The 20,062-nt window shown below is 39.3% G+C and overlaps 1 protein-coding gene across 7 annotated transcripts in view; it reads right to left on the reverse strand.

The window, feature by feature from the left end:
* TNPO3 (transportin 3) overlaps positions 1 to 20,062 on the reverse strand; it is a 101,817-nt gene that overhangs the window by 29,275 nt on the left and 52,480 nt on the right. For all 7 annotated transcript variants that reach the window (XM_063815575.1, XM_063815574.1, XM_016958142.4 and 4 more), the window contains 8 exons: positions 17,270 to 17,445; positions 16,640 to 16,778; positions 13,591 to 13,737; positions 10,017 to 10,124; positions 8,204 to 8,295; positions 6,167 to 6,306; positions 2,929 to 3,120; positions 368 to 459 (listed from right to left, as the gene is read on the reverse strand). In XM_063815575.1, coding sequence (XP_063671645.1) covers positions 368 to 459; positions 2,929 to 3,120; positions 6,167 to 6,306; positions 8,204 to 8,295; positions 10,017 to 10,124; positions 13,591 to 13,737; positions 16,640 to 16,778; positions 17,270 to 17,445 — 1,086 coding nt within the window. The remainder of the gene's footprint in view (positions 1 to 367; positions 460 to 2,928; positions 3,121 to 6,166; positions 6,307 to 8,203; positions 8,296 to 10,016; positions 10,125 to 13,590; positions 13,738 to 16,639; positions 16,779 to 17,269; positions 17,446 to 20,062) is intronic.

A 20,062-nucleotide genomic window follows, 5' to 3' on the forward strand; every position in this document is an offset into this window, starting at 1 on the left:
GTAACTCCTACATCCCTGAAGTGTATAAAACCAAACCATAATCCCACCACCTCAAGCACACTTTCTCAGAACTCCTCGAGACTGGGTTTCCCTGGGCTGTGGTCACTCATACTGGCTCAGGACAAACCTCTTTAAAACATTTTATAAAATTTGGTTTTTCTGTTAACACTGATATAATGAGAATCTATTAATTCTGAAATATTTATTGTATGCAGCTACTTTGATTACATTAATTTTAATAAATTCTTAGTGCATTTTCTTGGATTTTCTAGGTAGACAAAAGATCTGTAAATAAGTAATTTCATCTTTTCATTTTTAACATGTAAACATCTTATATTTGTTTCACATCTTCCTTAATTGGACTTACCTTTTTCAATGCCATAACCTGAACAGAACATAGTTCACTAAGACATTCGGTAATCTTATCCAAAGGTAATCGGGCTAGGACAAGTGCTGTCCCTGAAAAACAAAGGAAGATACAAATGAAAAATAAACGCTGAATTGAGGTAACTTAACTGGACTACATCATATGAGTGACCAGAAAAAGCGAACTGGTTTGGTTCCATTCTTTTAAAAAGATCAGCATTGTTTTTTAAAATGACAACACTTTGTTATTTACAGTTTTTTTTCTTTATTCTTTATTGGGCTCAGAAGGCTAAGACTGATTAACACTTACAACTGAAGTTGATATTTGTCAAAGACTTTTAAAATCTCCTTCACAAAGCCAATGGCAAAGCTATTTTAAAATGTATACCATAGTGTAATGTTTCTCAGACTTCCCAGAGATTCTGATTTAGTGGGTCAAAGAGAGTCTTTATTTTTGATAAATACTTCCAGCAATTCTTATCACAAGAGAAATTCTGACATAATGCTTTTAGAAGAATGGGCTGAAATTAGAGATTTCACTCTTACACCATAACACTCTCTGTGAGGTTATAAGAGACATTTTCTTTGGGCTTCAGTTTCTTTATGAAATAAGTGACTTGAACAGCAAAGTAACAGTTAAATTTGCCTTTCTTTCATTTTAAAAAAAATAGTTACAAAAGCCTCCTACCCCCTTCTTTTTCCCTCCTAAACAAATCTTGACTTAGAACTCCAATAAAATAGGTTAAAAAGAAAAACCAAAAGAGGCAGTTAGGTTCAAGTGGAGACAGAAGGTCCAGACCCTTCCTACTCAGCCTCCCTCTTGCTGCAATCCCCATTCTAACCCCACCAACTGCTGAAACACCTTCCCCAAATCCAAAGGATTACATATTAGCCTAGGTACCTTCTAGGTCAAAAAACACCTTGAATATAAATGTTTTCATTTCCTGAAGTTTCATTCAACAGAACAGTAATTTATCCCTAAACCTTCAAATTTGAATTAAAAAAACAGAGTGAATCTTCTTGGCCATCTATAAGCCATAGATGAGTTAGACTTTTCTTTAAAACTAGGAGGGAAAAGCCTAATTTCAGCATGATTTTCCTTTTAATTAATTCCTATAGAAAAGTATGTTACTTTAAAAAGTTTTCAGCCAGGCGTGGTGGCTCATGCCTGGTATCTCAGCACTTTGGGAGGCCAAGGCAGGAGGATCACTTGAAGCCATGAGTTCAAGACCAGCCTGGGCTATATAGCAAGACCCTGTCTCTATTAAAAATTTAAAAAATCAGCTAAGCATAGTGGTGTGCACCTGTAGTCCTTGCCACTTGGGAAGCTGAGACACGAGGGTCACTTGAGTCTAGGGCTTCAAGGTTACAGTGAGCTATGATCATGCCACTGCATCCCAGCTTGGCAACAAGCGAGACCCTGTCTCTAAAATAAATAAATAAATAAAAATTGAAAACCATTTTCTACATCTATTAGATACCACTGAAAATTGGGAGGCCACATTGTACTACAGGTTAGACCTCACTTCAATATCAAGGTTAATAAATTCCACTAGAAAATGACAAGAATATTTGACTCTGATTTATCTGTGCCTATGAAGGGAAACAACAAAAACCCAAGGTACAAAAAGAAAATCTGATATAAAAAAGCACAGTCACACTAGCTGGTAAGGAATCTGGTCATATGAATAACAAAGGACAGAATTCACAAATAAGCCATCCACTCTTGCCAAGGCTAATTGTTTAACAAGTCACAGAGGCTTAGAAGATATCACACAGGTTATTTTACCCAATCCTTTAATATACCTCAATCTCTCTGATTTACCAGTGATAAGAATTTCATTACCTCACAGGGCACCCCAATCTGTGTTCAGAAAGTATGGTTAAGTGTTTTCTTCCTAGAGCCAGTATATGCTTCCCTATAAATGGCTGACAAGTGACTACTCATAAAATAAATATGATCCTTCTTTTATAAGACCATCTTTCAAATATTTAAAAATAGCTACCATGCTTAAAGGCTGTTCTAAGTCTTTTCCTCTAGCCTTAATATCTCTAGTTCTTCTATTAAGTCCGAGCCTCATCACAATGGCTGTTTGCCTCTGGATAGACAATCACTCAGTATAAGCTGATCAGTAATGGTTAAAGGCTGCTAAGAGACCAGGACCCCTGACTTCTACTCATGGCACTGATCCATGTATACTACCTTTCAACTCCCACTTACCTCTTTGGTATGGCAATGCTTCTTTGGTCTCCCTTTTTATTCTTCCAACTTAAAAAGCAGCCGTGTTTAGTTTGAATATGTTGTCTCTACCCAAATCTAGGTCGGTGCTATATATACTGCAAGTAGTATTAATTAATTATATAGGCTTAAGATAATCCAAGAAAAGAATGCATGTACATATAGTGAACACTATCCCCTCTAGTGGAAAAGCCATCTTCCTCATCTTATAAATTCTTAAACACTAAGTACATTGCAACGGAAAAACTGGGATATGACAGATGTAAGATTACCCCAAGTAGTGGCTTTGAGGTGACTATTAGTGGTTAACATCAAGTAAATACCTTTTAGCAAGCCCACAGCAGCTTCTGGAGACAACAGGAAGGAATCGAGGGAGCGGGCAATCTCCAGGAGTCCATTAAAGTGCTGAGCCATGTGATCTCGGCAGACAGAGCAAATGTTATGAATGGCTTTGGCTGCAGCAGAAGCCAGGGGCTTTTCACACAGGCCTTTCATCAAATAGCCCAACACAGGGTCTAAGAAGAAAGCCAAGCAGAGATTACATATCTGAAACTAAAGGAAAACTTCTAGTTTATTAAAACAGAGGTATACTTGCTTTTCTTTTTTTAAAGCAAAAGAACCCTTTTAAAAAGTGAAATGTGTTCAGAACCACAATAAATAAAACACATAAAAATAGAGCTGATCTCACTTACATATTGTCAACAGGCCCTGAGACCCATCTATTTCATCTTCCATTTCTTCCCTCAGGGCAGTCAACGTTAACTCCCAGGGATTCACAAAGCAGTTTGTAAACCATTGACTTAAGAGCATATATGGCAATCCAGGTATTAAAAATATGGCAATGTAAGAAAGAATGCAAAGCTCAGGGAGTTACAATTATACCAAGGGATGAATTACTTGGTAAAACAGCCTATATGAATCAGGACAAGGATAGTTGTCTAAAGCTGAAACTTTTATACTTGCTTCTTTCTAGTTACAAAAGGCCTTAAAAATAGGCAGATGAATCTTTAGCACTTCTAGATGAATTAATTCACTATGTTTTAATTTTACCAAATGTAAGTGCTCCAAGAAAGTTTATCATAAAGTTGAATTTCTATAGAGCTAATTCTACTCATCTTTTTATCTTCTTTTATAAAAATCAGATTTTTTTTCTATAGGAAAAAAAACTTAGAAAAACCATATATTGTTTTTGGGGACGGAGCCTCACTCTGTCCCACAGGCTGGAGTACAGTGGCACGATCTCAGCTCACTGCAACCTCCATCTCGCAGGTTCAAGCAATTATCCTGCCTTAGCCTCCTGAGTAGTTGGGACTACAGGCATGCGTCAAGCCCAGCTAATTTTTGTATTTTTAGTAGAGACGATTGTTTCACCACATTGGCCAGGCTGGTCTCAAACTCCTGGCCTCAAGTGATACGCCTACCTCAGCCTCCCAAAGTGCTGGGGTTACCACTGTAAGCCACCATGACTGGGCAAAAAACCATGTGTTGTTAAAGGTCATTGTGAGTACTTTATATTGACCTTGTAGCAAACTGTGAAAAAGTGGAAAGAATCAAAATAATAACATCTTTTTTTTTTCTTTTTCTTTGAGATGGAGTCTCGCTCAGTCACCCAGGCTGGAGTGTAGTGGCGCAATCTCGGCTCACTGCAAACTCCGCCTCCCGGGTTCAAGTGATTCTCCCTGCCTCAGCCTCCCAACTAGCTGGGATTACAGGCATGCGCCACCAAGCCCAGCTAATTTTCCTGTATTTTTAGTAGAGAAGAGGTTTCGCCTGTTGGCCAGGTTGGTCTCGAACTCTTGAACTCAGATGATCCTCTCGCCTCAGCCTCCCAAAGTGCTGGGATTGCAGGTGTGAGCCACCATGCCTGGCCAATAATAATGTCTTAAAGCCCATTTAAAACCATTATGTCCATTTCTAGTCTAATGATCAATACAATGCCCAAACTCAGCACAATCTGCCTACCTCCACCAAAAAGAAAAAAACAAAACCAAAACCCCACCCTGTTTAGTCTAGGAATCAAAAGACCTAGAATCTAGAACCTAGCCCAAGCAACTCTAATAATGTAGACTTCTGTGATTCCCAAATTGGGTATTTGTGGTTTTGACTATTCTGAGTATGAACATAGAGCAATCTGTCTACTGCTGAGGCACAAATCTGAATGAGATACTGCAAGGTGGCACTGAATGATAAATCTTTTGATAAGAGTCTGTAAGTTAACCTAGACTTGCTGCTTTCTGGACATTAACTGAAGGTATTAAAACAAACAAATCTACTATGTTTCTTGGTGGAAAAATGGTTCAGAAAAGAAAGCCAAATGTTGAGCCAGATAAAGTGCAGAAATCTAAGAACTAAAAAACAGCCATATTGAAATCGCTTGGAAATAGTATGTTGGGCCAAGCGTGGTGGCTCACGCCTGTAATCCTAGCACTTTGGGAGGCTGAGGCGGGCAGATTACTTGTGTGGTCAGGAGTTCGAGACCAGCCTGCCCAACATAGCGAAACCCTGTCTCCACTAAAAATACAAAAATAGTGGGCATGGTGGCACGCACTTGTAATCCCAGCTACTTGGGAGGCTGAGGCAGGAGAATCACTTGAACCTGGGAGGTGGAGGTTGCAGTGAGCTGAGATCAGGCCACTGCATTTCAGCCTGGGCAACAGAGCGAGACTCCATCTCAAAACAACAAAAAACAAAAACAAAAACAACAAAAAAAAGAAATAGTACGTTGAACTTAGAAAGCAGCTCAGTGTATAGAAACAAAGAACACATTCACTCTTTTTAGCATGTGTTTCAGTCACTAAAAACAGATGTATAAAATAAAATCAAGTAAAAAGGCGATAATAAAGATATACACAGGAAACACATCAAACTTAATGATATAATACTAATCACAAATTTTGGTATTCCTAAAATTCTCAGAATGTATCCCTCTCTTAAATGTCAGGGCTTGATATATATTACCCTGGAAAAGTCATTTCGTCTCTTTGGGCCTCAGTTTCCTTGTCTATAAAAAGAGGAGGTTAGAATAAATCATTTCTAACTTTACCTTCAATTCTAAAGTTGTTAGGATCTTTAGTTATTTTTTCAAGTCAATAAGGACACCCAGAGGTTATATAACAGTCTTCATTTTAATTTGCAGTTATTTAGTTTTGAATAATTCTTGGTTTTTAAATGGAGCGTGTATTACAAGTGAAAAATTATCTCCTTTGCTTTGGTCCTTGAGTAGCTTCTAGTATGTTAAAACTGTAAGAGATTCTGATTAGCTCAAGCATATGCCAAAGACTAACAGAGATAGAAATGTTCATGCTTAAACAAAGTACTAGAAGCAAATTGTTCACTGTTTCCCTATCTGTAGATCTAATCTTTCAAAGGTCCTTCTCCCAGATCAGATTATAAATGTTATATCAAATAAGCACTAACTTACAACATATTGTTTACTCTCAGTTTCTATAAACACTCCGTGTTAAAAAAACAGAAAGGAAAACACATGCAAAAGTAAGAGATGAGAAGAAAAATCAGAAAAATGACAAGTTAGAAGTGGCAGAGGAGAGAGATTACACATACCAAGGAACTGAGGATTTCGATCAACGACTTCACTCATCTCTCCAACCAATTCAATGCTGGTGTATCGCACAGCCGTATGTACGGTCTCCGGGAGGCGGACAACTCCTTCTAGGACTTCCACAAGTGTTGGATTGTTTTCCCTGAGTACAGGCAGTAAGTACTCACAGTTACTGATTTCAGAGGTTACATTCTGGCCAAATAACAGGCTGTGATGACACACAGCATCGCTAAAGGGCATCTTTCTAAACAACCATTAAGATAAAAGTACTTGGTATTTGTTATGAAAGATTTTCAAATCCTCAAAAAAGAGGAAAAGATAGAAATGAAAGATATTGTTTCAGGAAAAGCATACTGCTCCTTAATCTTCTGAATGCCAGTAAAGTGCCTACAGACACATCAAGCTATCAAATGCAGGCTCTTTAAATTGGAGAGGCAGACATTTACTGTGGATGAATGCCTTCTTCTAAAGAATCTATTTTATTTAGTCCTATAGCTGCAGCACCTAGAACAGTGCCTGGCACATAGTGGGCACTCAATAAATATTGCTGAATGGCTAAACAGATGAATGAATAATTCTCATAGACCATTCTCTGTTGTTTTGCTCCAAAAGATTTCTTATAGCTGGATATTGAAAACTTTAAGAACAGGTAAGTATGGGTAGGCAGCTCACTAATTGAAAGAACAAGAAAATAAGCTGCAGGAATAGATTAAGTTGCCCCAATTTGGAACATGAGGGAAAATTAAAGTTAACCAAACACTTTCCATAGCTCCATGAGTTTATCTGTTCCCTCTCCTCCCTCTGTCCCCCACAAAATATACTGGCTAAAGGCATTTTGAGTAGAGTGGAGGATACCCCTAAAGTGGCAGAACTTAATCCAGAAATGAAAGATGTTTAAAATGTAAATAATATCCTGGATTACAGCAAGACCACCCTCTGCTAATAAACTAGTCTATTAAGTCCTTTTATATGCACTAAAAAATTATAATCATGCAGTTGGCTTGAAATGCATATAAACAAAAAAAAAATCGAATCTCTCATTTATGCCTTATGTTTCCTAGGGACACTAAGTCAATTAACGAAGACTATCTAGCCATCATTTTTCAAACCAAGACATATTAGTTAGAACATTAATGATTTTAATAATCTTCAGACTTGTCACAGAAGGTTCAAAATGACACCAAAATTGGTTTAAGAGCAAATAGTGTGGTACATAATTAAGGACCAGGACTTCTTAACAGAGAAAAATAAACCTATTCGACCTCCTTGAATATTTACTGGATTAGAAACAATATGCCACTGACGAGGCCCTGAAAGGCAGCTAAGAAAGAAGCATTGTGCTTTTTATAAATATCTGCCTTAACCATCTCTCCAATCAAGACTGAATACAGAGCTTGACTGCAGGTATCAGGTCACAATTCAGCGTGGCAGATATTAACATCGATTTATATACTCATGGCACAAAGTAAATTTTGTCTCTAGGGCTTCGTGTCATAAATAGAATTTCTATGGAATTAGAAGTAAAATTTGAATAATTTGAAATTTTTCAATGGCAATAACAAAAACAGTAATTGCCCTTTAGATCTGGCTCTTTTAGGTGAAAAGGTGCCTATGCCTTGCCTCTCTGAAACAATGTAATTAATTTTGTAAGAATAACTTACCCAAGGTCACAAAAGCAGGAAACCCAAATTAGTGTCTATTCAATTGCTTTTAAGCAAGTACCAACAATTAAACAGTCTAACAAATTCTTTACCATACCAACTTTCACAAGGGAGCCTCAGTTGGAAAAATAAATCAGCATTCTATTCCTAGCATCAAGAATAAAATAATTTCAACTCTAGGAAATGCTGTTAAAACATGGTATCAGCAATTCAGGCTACCCTGGACTAGACTCTAGAAGTCAGAAGACTAGACGGCACAACAGAAGTAAGAAGTTCTGAAAGTCTCCAGGTATATACCATATAAGAAAAAAAAAATAGTGTCATTTTCCTTCCTCTTGATATTTAGAGTTCCCAGCAAAAGACTTATGAGACACTCACGGATCAACACTCTTTGCTATAGCAGCCATGATAAAGAGAACCGCTTCTGTCACCTCCCAGGGTGGGTTGCCTTCTTTCAGAGTAGAATATAACTAGAGAAGAAGAGGTGGATTATGGATCCATTAAAAGGAAAACAGAATGCCAAAACAAACAAAACAAAAAATCCAGTTAAAGTAAATCCTGCTCCTTGTTTCTAAATCTAATTACCTCTCAAGCCAGATGAGAATATTATTTTCATTTTTTTATATCATCACTAACTAGGAGTAACTATTTTAATATTTTAAATAAACCCATTTAGACCCGCAAGAGTTTATCAAAATTATCATCTGCCCCCAGAAAATGACTACTATGAGAAAAACAAAACACAGTACATGAGTGTCTTTTCCTGGTCCTGATAATAACTGATAAATACATAAACACACTTAAAATAGAGATACAATGTAAATCCTCTATATATGTATTGGCTTTACATTTCTATTGTTTTAACTACTTGTCTGCATCAACACTGGTAGTACTGACTGAATTCCTAAAAAGCAGCTGTTTAGAAGCACCTATCACAATACTGTATCCAAGCAGAATTAATTTTTTTTAAAAAAGGTACACCTAGCAGAATACTCAGAGATGTTCTGGTCCACAATTTCCCAGATTATATCCACCTACAGAATGTGACTAAATAATATTTTTATAGTGAAATAACAGACACTGCTAGGAAAGGCAAAATTAAACAGCTCTCTTATTATACAACTTCACAGAGCCTTTAATATACTATTTATACCATTTCCTAATTTTAATTAATGATATAACTTTTTTTTTGGCAAAAAATATCTCATGGGGTTGGTGTTCCACAGACTATATCTTGAACAACATTGATAATTTACATAAATTTGTAAATTAAGTCAAAGGATTGAGAAGATCAAAGGGTTTCTCAAAGCCATAGAGCTAAAGAGAGAAGAGCTGAAATCTGAGCAGAGGTCATCTGTCTAAGATCCAGGGATCTCATTTAAGTGGCTTTCTAAGAATCCTCAACTCTTCATAGATGGGTCAATAAGCATGCTTTGCTTAATATAATGAAAATAGTTATACTTTTATTAATACTTTTTAGATCATATTACACCCAAATATACAAAAAATGACTGAGTTACCAAAAAAAAAAATTAGGTTAGTTTAGTATTGCTGTGACAAAGCTTCCAAAGTGGTATTTCAGAGCTCATTAGAATATAATCCAGCAATATGAAAACTGCCTGAAATTATACTAATGTTAAGTGATATGGAATGATGATGATTGTAACCTTATGAGGTAAAATGTTACTCAGTGATTGTCAGGAAAACCTCTGGACTATGAATCTTCTACTCTAGCACAGTCACCTCTGGGACGAAACTGCACAGGAATCTAACCATAAGTGTGGACAAAGATAATGCCAAATAACTACAAGAGTTACCAGGAGTTGGTACGTAATTACTAAAGCAGAAACACTTGCCTATTGTTCCTGGCTAGGTCCAAATTCCCTATAAGTATCCTAGAGGCTTTAATGCTTATCTATGATCTTCAATTCCAGCTGTACAAGTGGAACAGCAATCAGTGCAAGCATACAGAGTAAACCATAACCGAATCATCCATAAACTGCAACTGACTTGTAAAATGTTAAATAAACATAGCTACTATATGCCAGGCAGTGTGCTAGGCACTTGCATATCTATTATCTCATTCAGCCACTAAAATTGAAGAAATAAGATGGAACATTCACAGAAGACACAGAAGTGAATACAATTAAGGTGACTAGTAAAACTGGAAACAATCTCCAAATAGGCTTACCTGAGCAAAACACTCCATAGACCCTATCAAGAAAATCAAGTCCTTTACCAGGTCTGATACCCTCATGCGAAACTCCCCAAAGTCATCAGTCTCCTCAGGAACCCCCTCCTAAAATATCAAATCAGATAACATCTGCTTTAAACTCACTGCGGCTTTCAATGACCTCTATAAAATCAAGAAGAAGAAAAAAACCATTAAGCAGTCAAGTTTCAATGAACAAAAGTTGCCTAAATCACGAGGGTATTTTATTTTAGACAGAGGGTTTCCTAAATTGTGAGGTATGCCAAGTCAAGACAACCTATTCTCTGCCTTTACCAGGAGAAACTCTTTGGTTTGTGTGTGTGTTTTGTATTTTATTTTTATTTTTTTGAGACGGAAGCTCACTCTGTCGCCCAGGCTGGAGTGCAGTGGTGCGATCTCTGCTTACTGCACCCTCCGCCTCCCAGGTTCCAGTGATTCTCCTGCCTCAGCCTCCCAGGTAACTGGGATTACAGACACACGCCACCACACCCGACTAATTTTTGTATTTTTAGTAGAGACAGGGTTTTACCATGTTGGCCAGGCTGGTCTCGATCTCCTGACCTCAAGTCAGCTGCCCACCTCGACCTCCCAAAGTGTTAGCCACCGTGAGCCGGCATGCCCTGCTGTGTTTTGTATTTCTAAGCTACAGCTTGTTTTGTTGTCGGAAAAATGTGGCTTGGGGAGAGTGAGAAGTGACCTGGAAGAAGTAGTAAATTAAGTGATAAGCCTATCTAGAGAAGGTCAGCTCTTTAGTGACAAACAAATTGAAGATTTATGTTTCAAGATCTACCAAAATCAACCACTGTCACAATAACTTCACACAGAAAATATACTTTTATTTTTATTTTTGAGACAAGGTCTCGCTCTGTCACCCAGGCTGGAGTGCAGTGACATGATCTCGGCTCACTGCAGCCTTGACCTCCTGGGCTTAAGCAATCCTCCCACCTCAGCCCCTGAGCAGCTGGGACTATAGGCATGCACCACCACGCTTGGCTAATTTTTATATTTTTTGTAGAGTTAGGGTTTCGCCATGTTGCCCAGGCTGGTCTCAAACTCCTGAGCTCAAGCGATCTGCCCGCCTTGCCCTCCCAAAGTTCCGGGATTATAGGCATGAGCCACGTGCCTGGCCTCAGTTAATTTTTAAAATTTTTTTATAGAGGTAAGGTCTTACTATATTACCCAGGCTGGTCTCAAACTCCTGGGTTCAAGTGATCCTCCTGCCTTGGCCTTCCAAAGTGCTGGGATTACAGATGTGAGCCCAGCCCAGAATTTTAAACTTAAAACATTTCATGTAGGTGGACAGATACAAAAAACAAGCATAGTAAAATATGAATAGTGGAATTTAGGTGGTAGGTATACAGATATTCTCTATGACATTTTATGTTTGCTGCGCATTTGAAATTTGTCATTAAAAAATTTAAAGATCATTTATATTCCATGGTTTCCTATTCCAAACACTTCTGTATCTTTCCTATTCTGACACACTTCTGTAAACAGTTACCAGTTATAAGATGGTTAAAGGCATGTACAAGAATCTTAGGCCCAAATACCTAGGAAAAGCCCTTAGTACTATTGAGAATTGCTAATCTAGCTCAAGCTCCTTGCTTTAAGATGAAGAAATTAAGGTGAAGGAATGAGGAGGAAACGATGGCTATCTCAGATGAGATAATGGCTAACATTATAAAGCACTATACAAATTATAAAGCGCTATACACTTACAAGTGTAAGAAATTACCCGCAAGGGAAATGGTGCCACAGAATTAGCAAAGGCAAAAAAGGGATCAAGCACAGAGCCATTTAAACCAAAGGGGCCCTGCTTTATAAATCAGGCTTCCAAGTAAAATGTGGTTGAAGACAGGAGTCTTCACTTTATTTTATTTTCTTGAGACTGAGTCTTGCTCTATTGCCCAGGCTGGAGTGCAGTGGCGCAATCTTGGCTCACTGCAACCTCCACCTCCTGGGTTCAAGTGATTCTCCTGTCTCAGCCTCCTGAGTAGCTGGGATTAAAGGAACCTGCCACCATGCCCAGCTAATTTTTGTATTTTTAGTAGAGACGGGGTTTTGCCACGTTGGCCAGGCTGGTCTCAAATTCCTGACCTCAAGTGATCTACCCGCCTCGGCCTCCCAAAGTGCTGGGATTACAGGCATGAGCCACCACGCCCAGTTGGATTCTTCACTTTAAAAAATAGCGGGGGTGGGTGCAGTTTGAAAACCACCAGACTAAATCATGACTAAGGTTGTGTGGAGATACAAAATACCATGACTCAAACACAATACTAACATTAAAATTAAGAGAACAGCACGTGGGATTTAACTGTAAGCAATAAAACTTACTGCAGGTCCTAGATTAAAGGACGGATTCAACCAACCAACAGGATGAAATCGATGTGGCAAAATTTGAAGAGACTAAGCATGATGTTTGAAGAGTTTTCTAATAAACTAATAATATTTCTAGTATTTTTTCTAAGCAAATAGATTTCTATATTCTTTTAAACTACAAAATCAGTATAAATAAGATTTAAAAAATGTGTATCTTCATGGGGCAAAATCATACACACAAATATTTCACTTTTGTATTAGTTTTCATCTAACCACTTATTTTCTACTATTTAATAAGGTACAAAATTTTGGCCAGGGGCGGTGGCTCACACCTGTAATCTCAGCACTTTGGGAGACTGAGGTGGGTGGATCATGAGGTCAGGAGATCGAGACCATCCTGGCTAACACGGTGAAACCCCGTCTCTACTAAATATACAAATAATTAGCCTGGCATGGTGGCGGGTGCCTGTAATCCCAGCTACTCGGGAGGCTGAGACAGGAGAATGGCGTGAACCCAGGAGGCAGAGTTGGCAGTGGGCAGAGATCACGCCACTGCACTCCAGCCTGGGTGACAGAGCGAGACTCCGTCTCAAAAAAAAAAAAAAAAAAAGAATACATAATTTTACATTCTGATTTTTCTCTTACCATATCATCATTTCACTACCTTTTAGTTGCTGCATCAAGTTGCTAAATCATAACTCTTCTTATATAATTCATATAACTCTTGTTATACTGCTGTACATGGGTTTATAATTTTTACTTTTACAGATAACATTTTGTATATAAAATAGCTGTTTTTTCTTCTGCAGATTTAAGATATATTCCCAGGAAAAGAATTACCGGTTTAGCTGGAGTGTTTTGTTTTTTTTTTTCCCTAAATAGACCTAACAGATTATACTGGTACTGACTTCTTCAGTATAAGCTGTAGAGTGACAAAACCTGCCAATCCTCCCAAACTCAGCTTCCTGAGTAGCTAGGACTACAGGCGTGTGCCACCAGGCCCAGCTAATTTTCTTTTATTTCTTTTTGTAGAGACAGGGGATTCCCTATGTTGCCCAGGCTGGTCTTGAACTCCTGGGCTCTAATGATCCATCTGCCTTGGCCTCCCAAAGTGCTGGACTACAGGCATGAGCCAGGGTGCCCAGCCAGGTTTATTATCTTCTCAGTTCCTTTTCAAGTTGGCACTGACAAGAGGAAGAAATTAAGATTTGAAGAGGTAGAGAAGGGAACTTACATGGTCTGGTTCCAGCTGGCAGTGTCGAGCCAAGGCGTGAAGCAGCCTCTGAATGTAAGCTTTGAAGATGCCATGAATAACTTCATCGTTAGTTTTGTACAAATGTTCCCCCAGTCGGTACCAAAAGTTAAATGAAATTTCTACTACCTGTTAGGTTAAAAGAGATGATTTATTTGAATGGGAAAGTAATAGAATAAGAAGACATTTTATTATCACCACGACCATATAGGAAGAAAGATATATTTTTAAATAATATGAGTGGAGCCAGTTAAGAAGTCGCCTTTTCTCTAGCAGATTTACTATTATCTCCCCAAATTGTCTTCCCACGTTAGGCCCAAATCTCCATTTAGAATGACTGGCTTTACATTCCATTTAATCCTGAGGTAATGCCTCCAAAAGTATACTGAATTTTGAATTTAGAGAAAACAATAACAGACATGGAAGTCTTTATTTTTATTTATTTTTTAGAGACGGAGTTTCATTCTGTTGCCCCAGCTAGAGTGCAGTGGAATGAACACAGTTCACTGCTGCCTCAAACTCCTGAGCTCAAGCGATCCTCCTGCCTCAGCCTCCCAAGTAGCTGGGACTACAGGTACACACCACCAAGCTCAGCTAATTTTTTTTTTTTTTTTTTTTTTTTTTTTAGTAGAAACAGGGCCTTGCCATCTTGCTCAGGATGGTTTTGAACTCCTGTCCTCAAGTAATCCTCCCACCTAGGTCTCCCAAAGTGCTGGGACTACAGGCATGAGCCACCACATAGTTTTATTTTATTTAAAACAAATTTCAGCCAGGCGCGAAACACCATCTCTTAAAAAATACAAAAATTAGCCAGGCATGTAGGTGGCACATGCCTATATTCCCAGCTACTCAGGAGGCTGAGGTTGGAGGATCACCTGAGCCCAGGAGGCTGAGGCTACAGTGAGCTGTGATTGCACCACAGCATTCCAGCCTGGGCAACAGAGTGAGACCCTGTCTCAAAAGATATATATATTTTCTTTAGAGACAGGGTCGCCTAGGCTGGAGCACAGTGGCACAATCATGGCTCACTGCAGCCTTGAACTTCTGGGCTCAAGCAATCCTTCCACACAGCCTCCTGAGTAGCTAGGAGGACTACAGGCGCTTGCCACCATGTCTGGCTAATTTTTAAAATTTTCTGTAGCGACAGGGTCTTGCTCTGCCATCTAGGCTGGAGTACAGTGGTGTAATCATGGCTCACTGCAGCCTCAAACTCCTCGGCTCAAGTGATCCTCCCATTCAGCCTCCTGAGTAGCTGGGATGAAAGGTGTGCACCACCACACCCAGCTAATTTTTTAAATTTTCTGTAGAGACAAGGTCTTGCTTTGTTGCCCAGGCTGGTCTTGAACTCGTGGCTCAAGCAATCCTCCCACCTCAGCCTCCAAAAGTGTTAAGAGGTGTGAACCTCATTAGAGGTATAAACCACTGTGCCCAGCCAGAAGTCTTTTTATTTTTACTTATTTTTTTTTTTTTTTGAGATGGAGTCTTGCTCTGTCACCCAGGCTGGAGTACAGTGGCGCGATCTTGGCTCACTGCAACTTCCACCTCCTGGGTTCAAGTGATTCTCCTGCCTCAGCCTCCTGAGTAGCTGCGATTACAGGTGCGCACCATCACCCCAGCTAATTTTTGTATTTTTAGTAAAGATGGGGTTTCATCATGTTGGTCAGGCTGGTCTTGAACTCCTGACCTTATGATCTGCCCACCTCGGCCTCCCAAGGTGCTGACAGGCGTGAGCCACTGCGCCCGGCCAGAAGTCTTTTTTAAAGTACTTTTCTGAAAATTCTGAAATCATTTCATTGAATGTTTGAGATTAGAACATTTCTTACTTGGCAAACCATCTGTAACTCCTGAACATAACTGATTCAGCTTCATGTCACTTTTATTCACCTGTTTCCTTGAGTGTGAGAGAAAGGGAGAAAAAGCCTGGGATTTTACTCGTAGCCTCTTTTCCGTATGGTACTGTTTAAAGGAGTGATAACTGCATGGTGTTACATTCTCCCAGAAATGTTTTGGGTTCCATTCAAATCTAGGTATCCTCGTAACATTATGTAAAACAAATAAACGTTGTCTTGTATGTGATAACAGAAAACGGGTCCAGAGTCACAGGACCACTGTGCCTAAGGCACAGTAAGAGGATCCCTACCATCCTTTTCCCATCAAGAATCCAAAACAGAGCTATTTAAAACAATGCCCAACTTGGGAGCACTTCTTTCTCACTTTTTTTTTTTTTTTTTTTTTTGAGACGGAGTTTCGCTCGTCTCCCAGGCTGGAGTGCAGTGGCCCGATCTCAGCTCACTACAACCTCTGCCTCCCAGGTTCAAGCAATTCTCCTGCCTCAGCCTCCCAAGTAGCTGGGATATTACAGGTGTGAGCCACCACGCCTAATTTTTGTACTTTTAGTGGAGACAGGGTTTCACCATGTTGGCCAGGCTGGTCTCAAACTCCTGACCTCAGGTGATCCACCCACCTCGGCCTCCCAAAATGCTGGGATTACAGGTGTGAGCCACCAAGCCTGACCCTTTCTCATTTCTTATACTATAAAGAGGTAAAACTTCTCAAATAAATGAGATTTTAAAAAATCTAGCAAACCTCGGTAGGTAGGATGTCAAGGATTCTGAATGACAGAGACCCTTAAGTCCTTTCAATCCCTTTGTCATTCTCATCCATCATTTGGAGAAAAATTGGGGGTGTTAAGACTTGTGGAGGTATAGTTAGAATTTGGTGTTTTTTAGCTGTAAAGCTCTAGAGAATAAGTCAAGCTAGACAAGGGGTTCATTGGAAAGGCTTGCTTTCTAACGAGTTCCCTGAGGGGCCTACAACAGCCCAGCCAACCAGGTAAGAAAATAGAAATGGACACAATGCAGAAACCCAAATATAATTTTTTTAAAAAATTCCAAAACAGATGAAATCACATTAATTAAAAACAAGACTGTAATTTCTCAACAATAAAAATTTTGGCACGAGGTAATGAAATATAGATAATATGCAGCACACAACTTGGAGAATAATGGCCTTTGAATAGCATAAACACTACCTCATATTGAGGATGTCCTGCACAGATAAGCAGCAGCTCCAGAGTTCGAAGGTCCCCAAGACCTTGGCCTGGAGTACAAACAATTTTTTCAAGAAAAGTTTCACATAGTTCAGTGAAAATACGGCAGTAATTCAGAACTCTGTAGAAGACAGGGGAATGAGAACAATGAGTCAGAAATCTGGATATTATAAGTATATACAGGCACAGTTAATCAAATAAATAAAAGGTTCCTCAGTCTAAGGGACATCTAGTGATTATTTACTATGCTGTATCACAATCCCCATGACAGACACCTTTACCTAGATCGTATACTCCTACGCAAGTGACTTGTCAGTTCAAATTCTCAATTATTAAAACATTTGAATAAAAATTCCCATCAAATCACACTTGATATTTTAAAATTTGTCTCCAATTTTTAAAGCCTTACCTTTCTATGGTAATTCTACAAACCCTGCACCCAATTTGCCACTCTAGGTTCAGAAGAGCATAGTAGAGCATCTTTAGGAAGCACTATCTGTACTTTACAGAATCACTGAGAATCACAAATGACAGATGAATAATAAAAAGTGACTTAAAAGAATGACCAGACTGTAGGTAAACCCAGGGCTCCAGACTTAAACAATTACTCACTTGTCTAAATCTTCACGTGCCACGGCCATATGATAGGCAGTCTCCAATGTCAGCACTCCCTGAAAAAGTTGCATGGCTAATGGCAAGTTAGTCTCCACATTCTCAATGGCATAGAGAGCTGAGCATACACAGTCCGAAGCAGCTTCATGTAGGTTAGACGAGGTCTTATCCTGTTGCTGGGGAGGTAGCAGGAATAGGGAAGCAAGAAGTATGATCACTAAGGAGTGATCTACAGTTGGCCCTGCACACCCTAGGATTCAATCAACCACCGATAGAAAATATTCAAAATATAAGTAAATAATAATACAATGAAAAACACAAATTTAAAAATTACCCTATAGCAACTATTTACATAGCATTTACATTGTATAAGGTATTATAAGTAATTTAGAGGTGATTTAGAGTATATGGGAAGATGTGGGTAGGTTATATGCAAATACTGCACCATTTTATATAAGGGACTTGGGCATCTGCGTCTCTTGGAAACTGTGCACAGAGGAGCAGGGGTAGTGGGTGGTCCTGGAACCAATCCTTTGAAGATAGTGATGGATAAGTGTAATAGGAAAACAATTAGACCCTCTTTCTTTCTTTCAATTATAGCCTCTTTCTGAACATGTACTTTAAATGTGTAACAGTCAAGTCATAGCCTTCCATGAGACAACATCCATCAATCTTCCCAATCTTATTTCTCTTTCCTTGTATGTCAAGCAAATCAGCCTTTCTGTCCCTAAGTCATGGTCGTATCATTTCTAATCTCCATGTTCTTGTTCACACCAGCCCCTCCAAATGGAAAGCCATGTGTTCCCTACCCTATTCTAGTGTGTGAAAAATCTTTTCCATCCTTTTTCTGATACTCAAGTACTACCTAAAATGAAAGGGCTCAACAAGTATCAAAGATACATACCTAAACACATCATTGTGAAATTTCAGAATACCAGAGTTAAACAAAGGTCTGTAAAATTTCAGGGGAAGAGAGGAGGAGGTAATAGTAAGGAGCAGAATTCAGAGTTCTCTGACTTTTCATTAACAATGATGCATGCTAGTAAAGGAGAGCAAGGCCTTTGAAATTTTGAAGGAAAATAATATTCAGCCTACAACTTAATACCTAGCTGAGCCATCAATCAAGATCGAAAGTAAAATAAAAATAGTTCTCAGGCATGCAAAAATTCCAAGTTTACTTCCCATTATATCTTTTCTGAAGAAGTTATTTGAGGGGGTTTGAGAAACAGCTAACCTAATCCAGAAAGCACAGTAAAGACAAGTCCCAAGATGACAGGGAGTAGATCTAAAGAACAACTGATGCAAATCAGAGCAGACCAAAAGGTCCAAGAAGGGAATCCTCCCGGGTTTCTAGTGAAGAGAGTACAGTTGAGAGGTTGAATACGCTTAGTAAGGGCGTATTAGTCTTTCTTGAATAATTTTTTTAAAAGGGTATTTAAAATCTCCAGTGGGACAAAAAGGTATATAAGCAGGTTTGGGAGAGCACAAAGATGCAAATTATTTATTAGGTATTCTTAGATTGAATAGTGGGTTCAAAGATTCTCATTATATTACCAAGTTATAAAAAGTCAGTGTTCGAGCTGGGCATGGTGGCTCACACCTGTAATCCCAGCACTTTGGGAGGCCAAGGTGGGCAGATCACAAGGTCAGGAGATCAAGACCATCCTGGCTAACACAGTGAAACCCTGTCTCTACTAAAAATACAAAAAATTGGCCGGGCGCGGTGGCTCACGCCTGTAATCCCAGCACTTTGGGAGGCTGAGGCCGGCGGATCACGAGGTCAGGAGATCGAGACCACGGTGAAACCCCATCTCTACTAAAAATACAAAAAATTAGCCGGGCGTGGTGGCAGGTTCCTGTAGTCCCAGCTACTGAGGAGGCTGAGGCAGGAGAATGGCATGAACCCAGGATGCGGAGCTTGCAGTGAGCCAAGATGGCGCCACTGCACTCCAGCCCCGGCGACAGGGCGAGACTCCCTCTCAAAAAAAAAAAAATACAAAAAAAAAATACAAAAAATTAGCCAGGTGTGGTGGCACACACCTGTAGTCCCAGCTACTTAGGAGGCTGAGGCAGGAGAATCATTTGAACCCAGAGGGCGAAGGTTGCCGTGAGCCGAGATTGCGCCACTGCACTCCAGCCTGGGCGACAGAGGGAGGAGACTCTGTCTCAAAAATAAATAAATACATAAATAGTAAGTGTTCATACTTATTCTTTTGTATATATGAAGTATTTTAATTTTTAAGTTTTTTTTTTTTTTTTTTTAAGAGCTGTTGGGGGAAAGTTGTACCAGAAAGTCATGGTCCAAACATACAGCAAAATAAAATGTGACATGGGCCAGGTGTGGTGGCTCACATCTGTAATCCCAGTGCTTTGGGAGGCTGAGGTGGGAGAACTGCTTGAGGCCGGTTCAAGACTAGTCTGGGCAATAAAGAGAAACCCTGTCTCTAGAAAAAATTAAAAATTAGCCAGGCATGGTGGCACATGCCTATATCCCAGCTACTTGGGAGGCTGAGGCAGGAAGATTGCTTGAAGCCAGGAGTTTGAGACTACAGTGAGCTACAATCATGCCAATGGAGCTACTCCAGTCTGGACGACAGGGAGACACCCTGACTCCCTGTGACACTCCCCCCAAAAAGAAAAAAAGTAGCATGATTTTAAACCACTGAATGAATGTAAAAATAAGAATATATTTTACCCTGACTCTAGATAAACACTCTTACTAGTGACAGAGGAGTCCTGACACTGGATCAGTAGAGGAGATAATATAATCCTGGAACACTAATTAACTTCTTC

The sequence above is a fragment of the Pan troglodytes genome, chromosome 6, assembly GCF_028858775.2.
Source record: "Pan troglodytes isolate AG18354 chromosome 6, NHGRI_mPanTro3-v2.0_pri, whole genome shotgun sequence".
Classification (NCBI taxonomy): Eukaryota; Metazoa; Chordata; class Mammalia; order Primates; family Hominidae; genus Pan; species Pan troglodytes.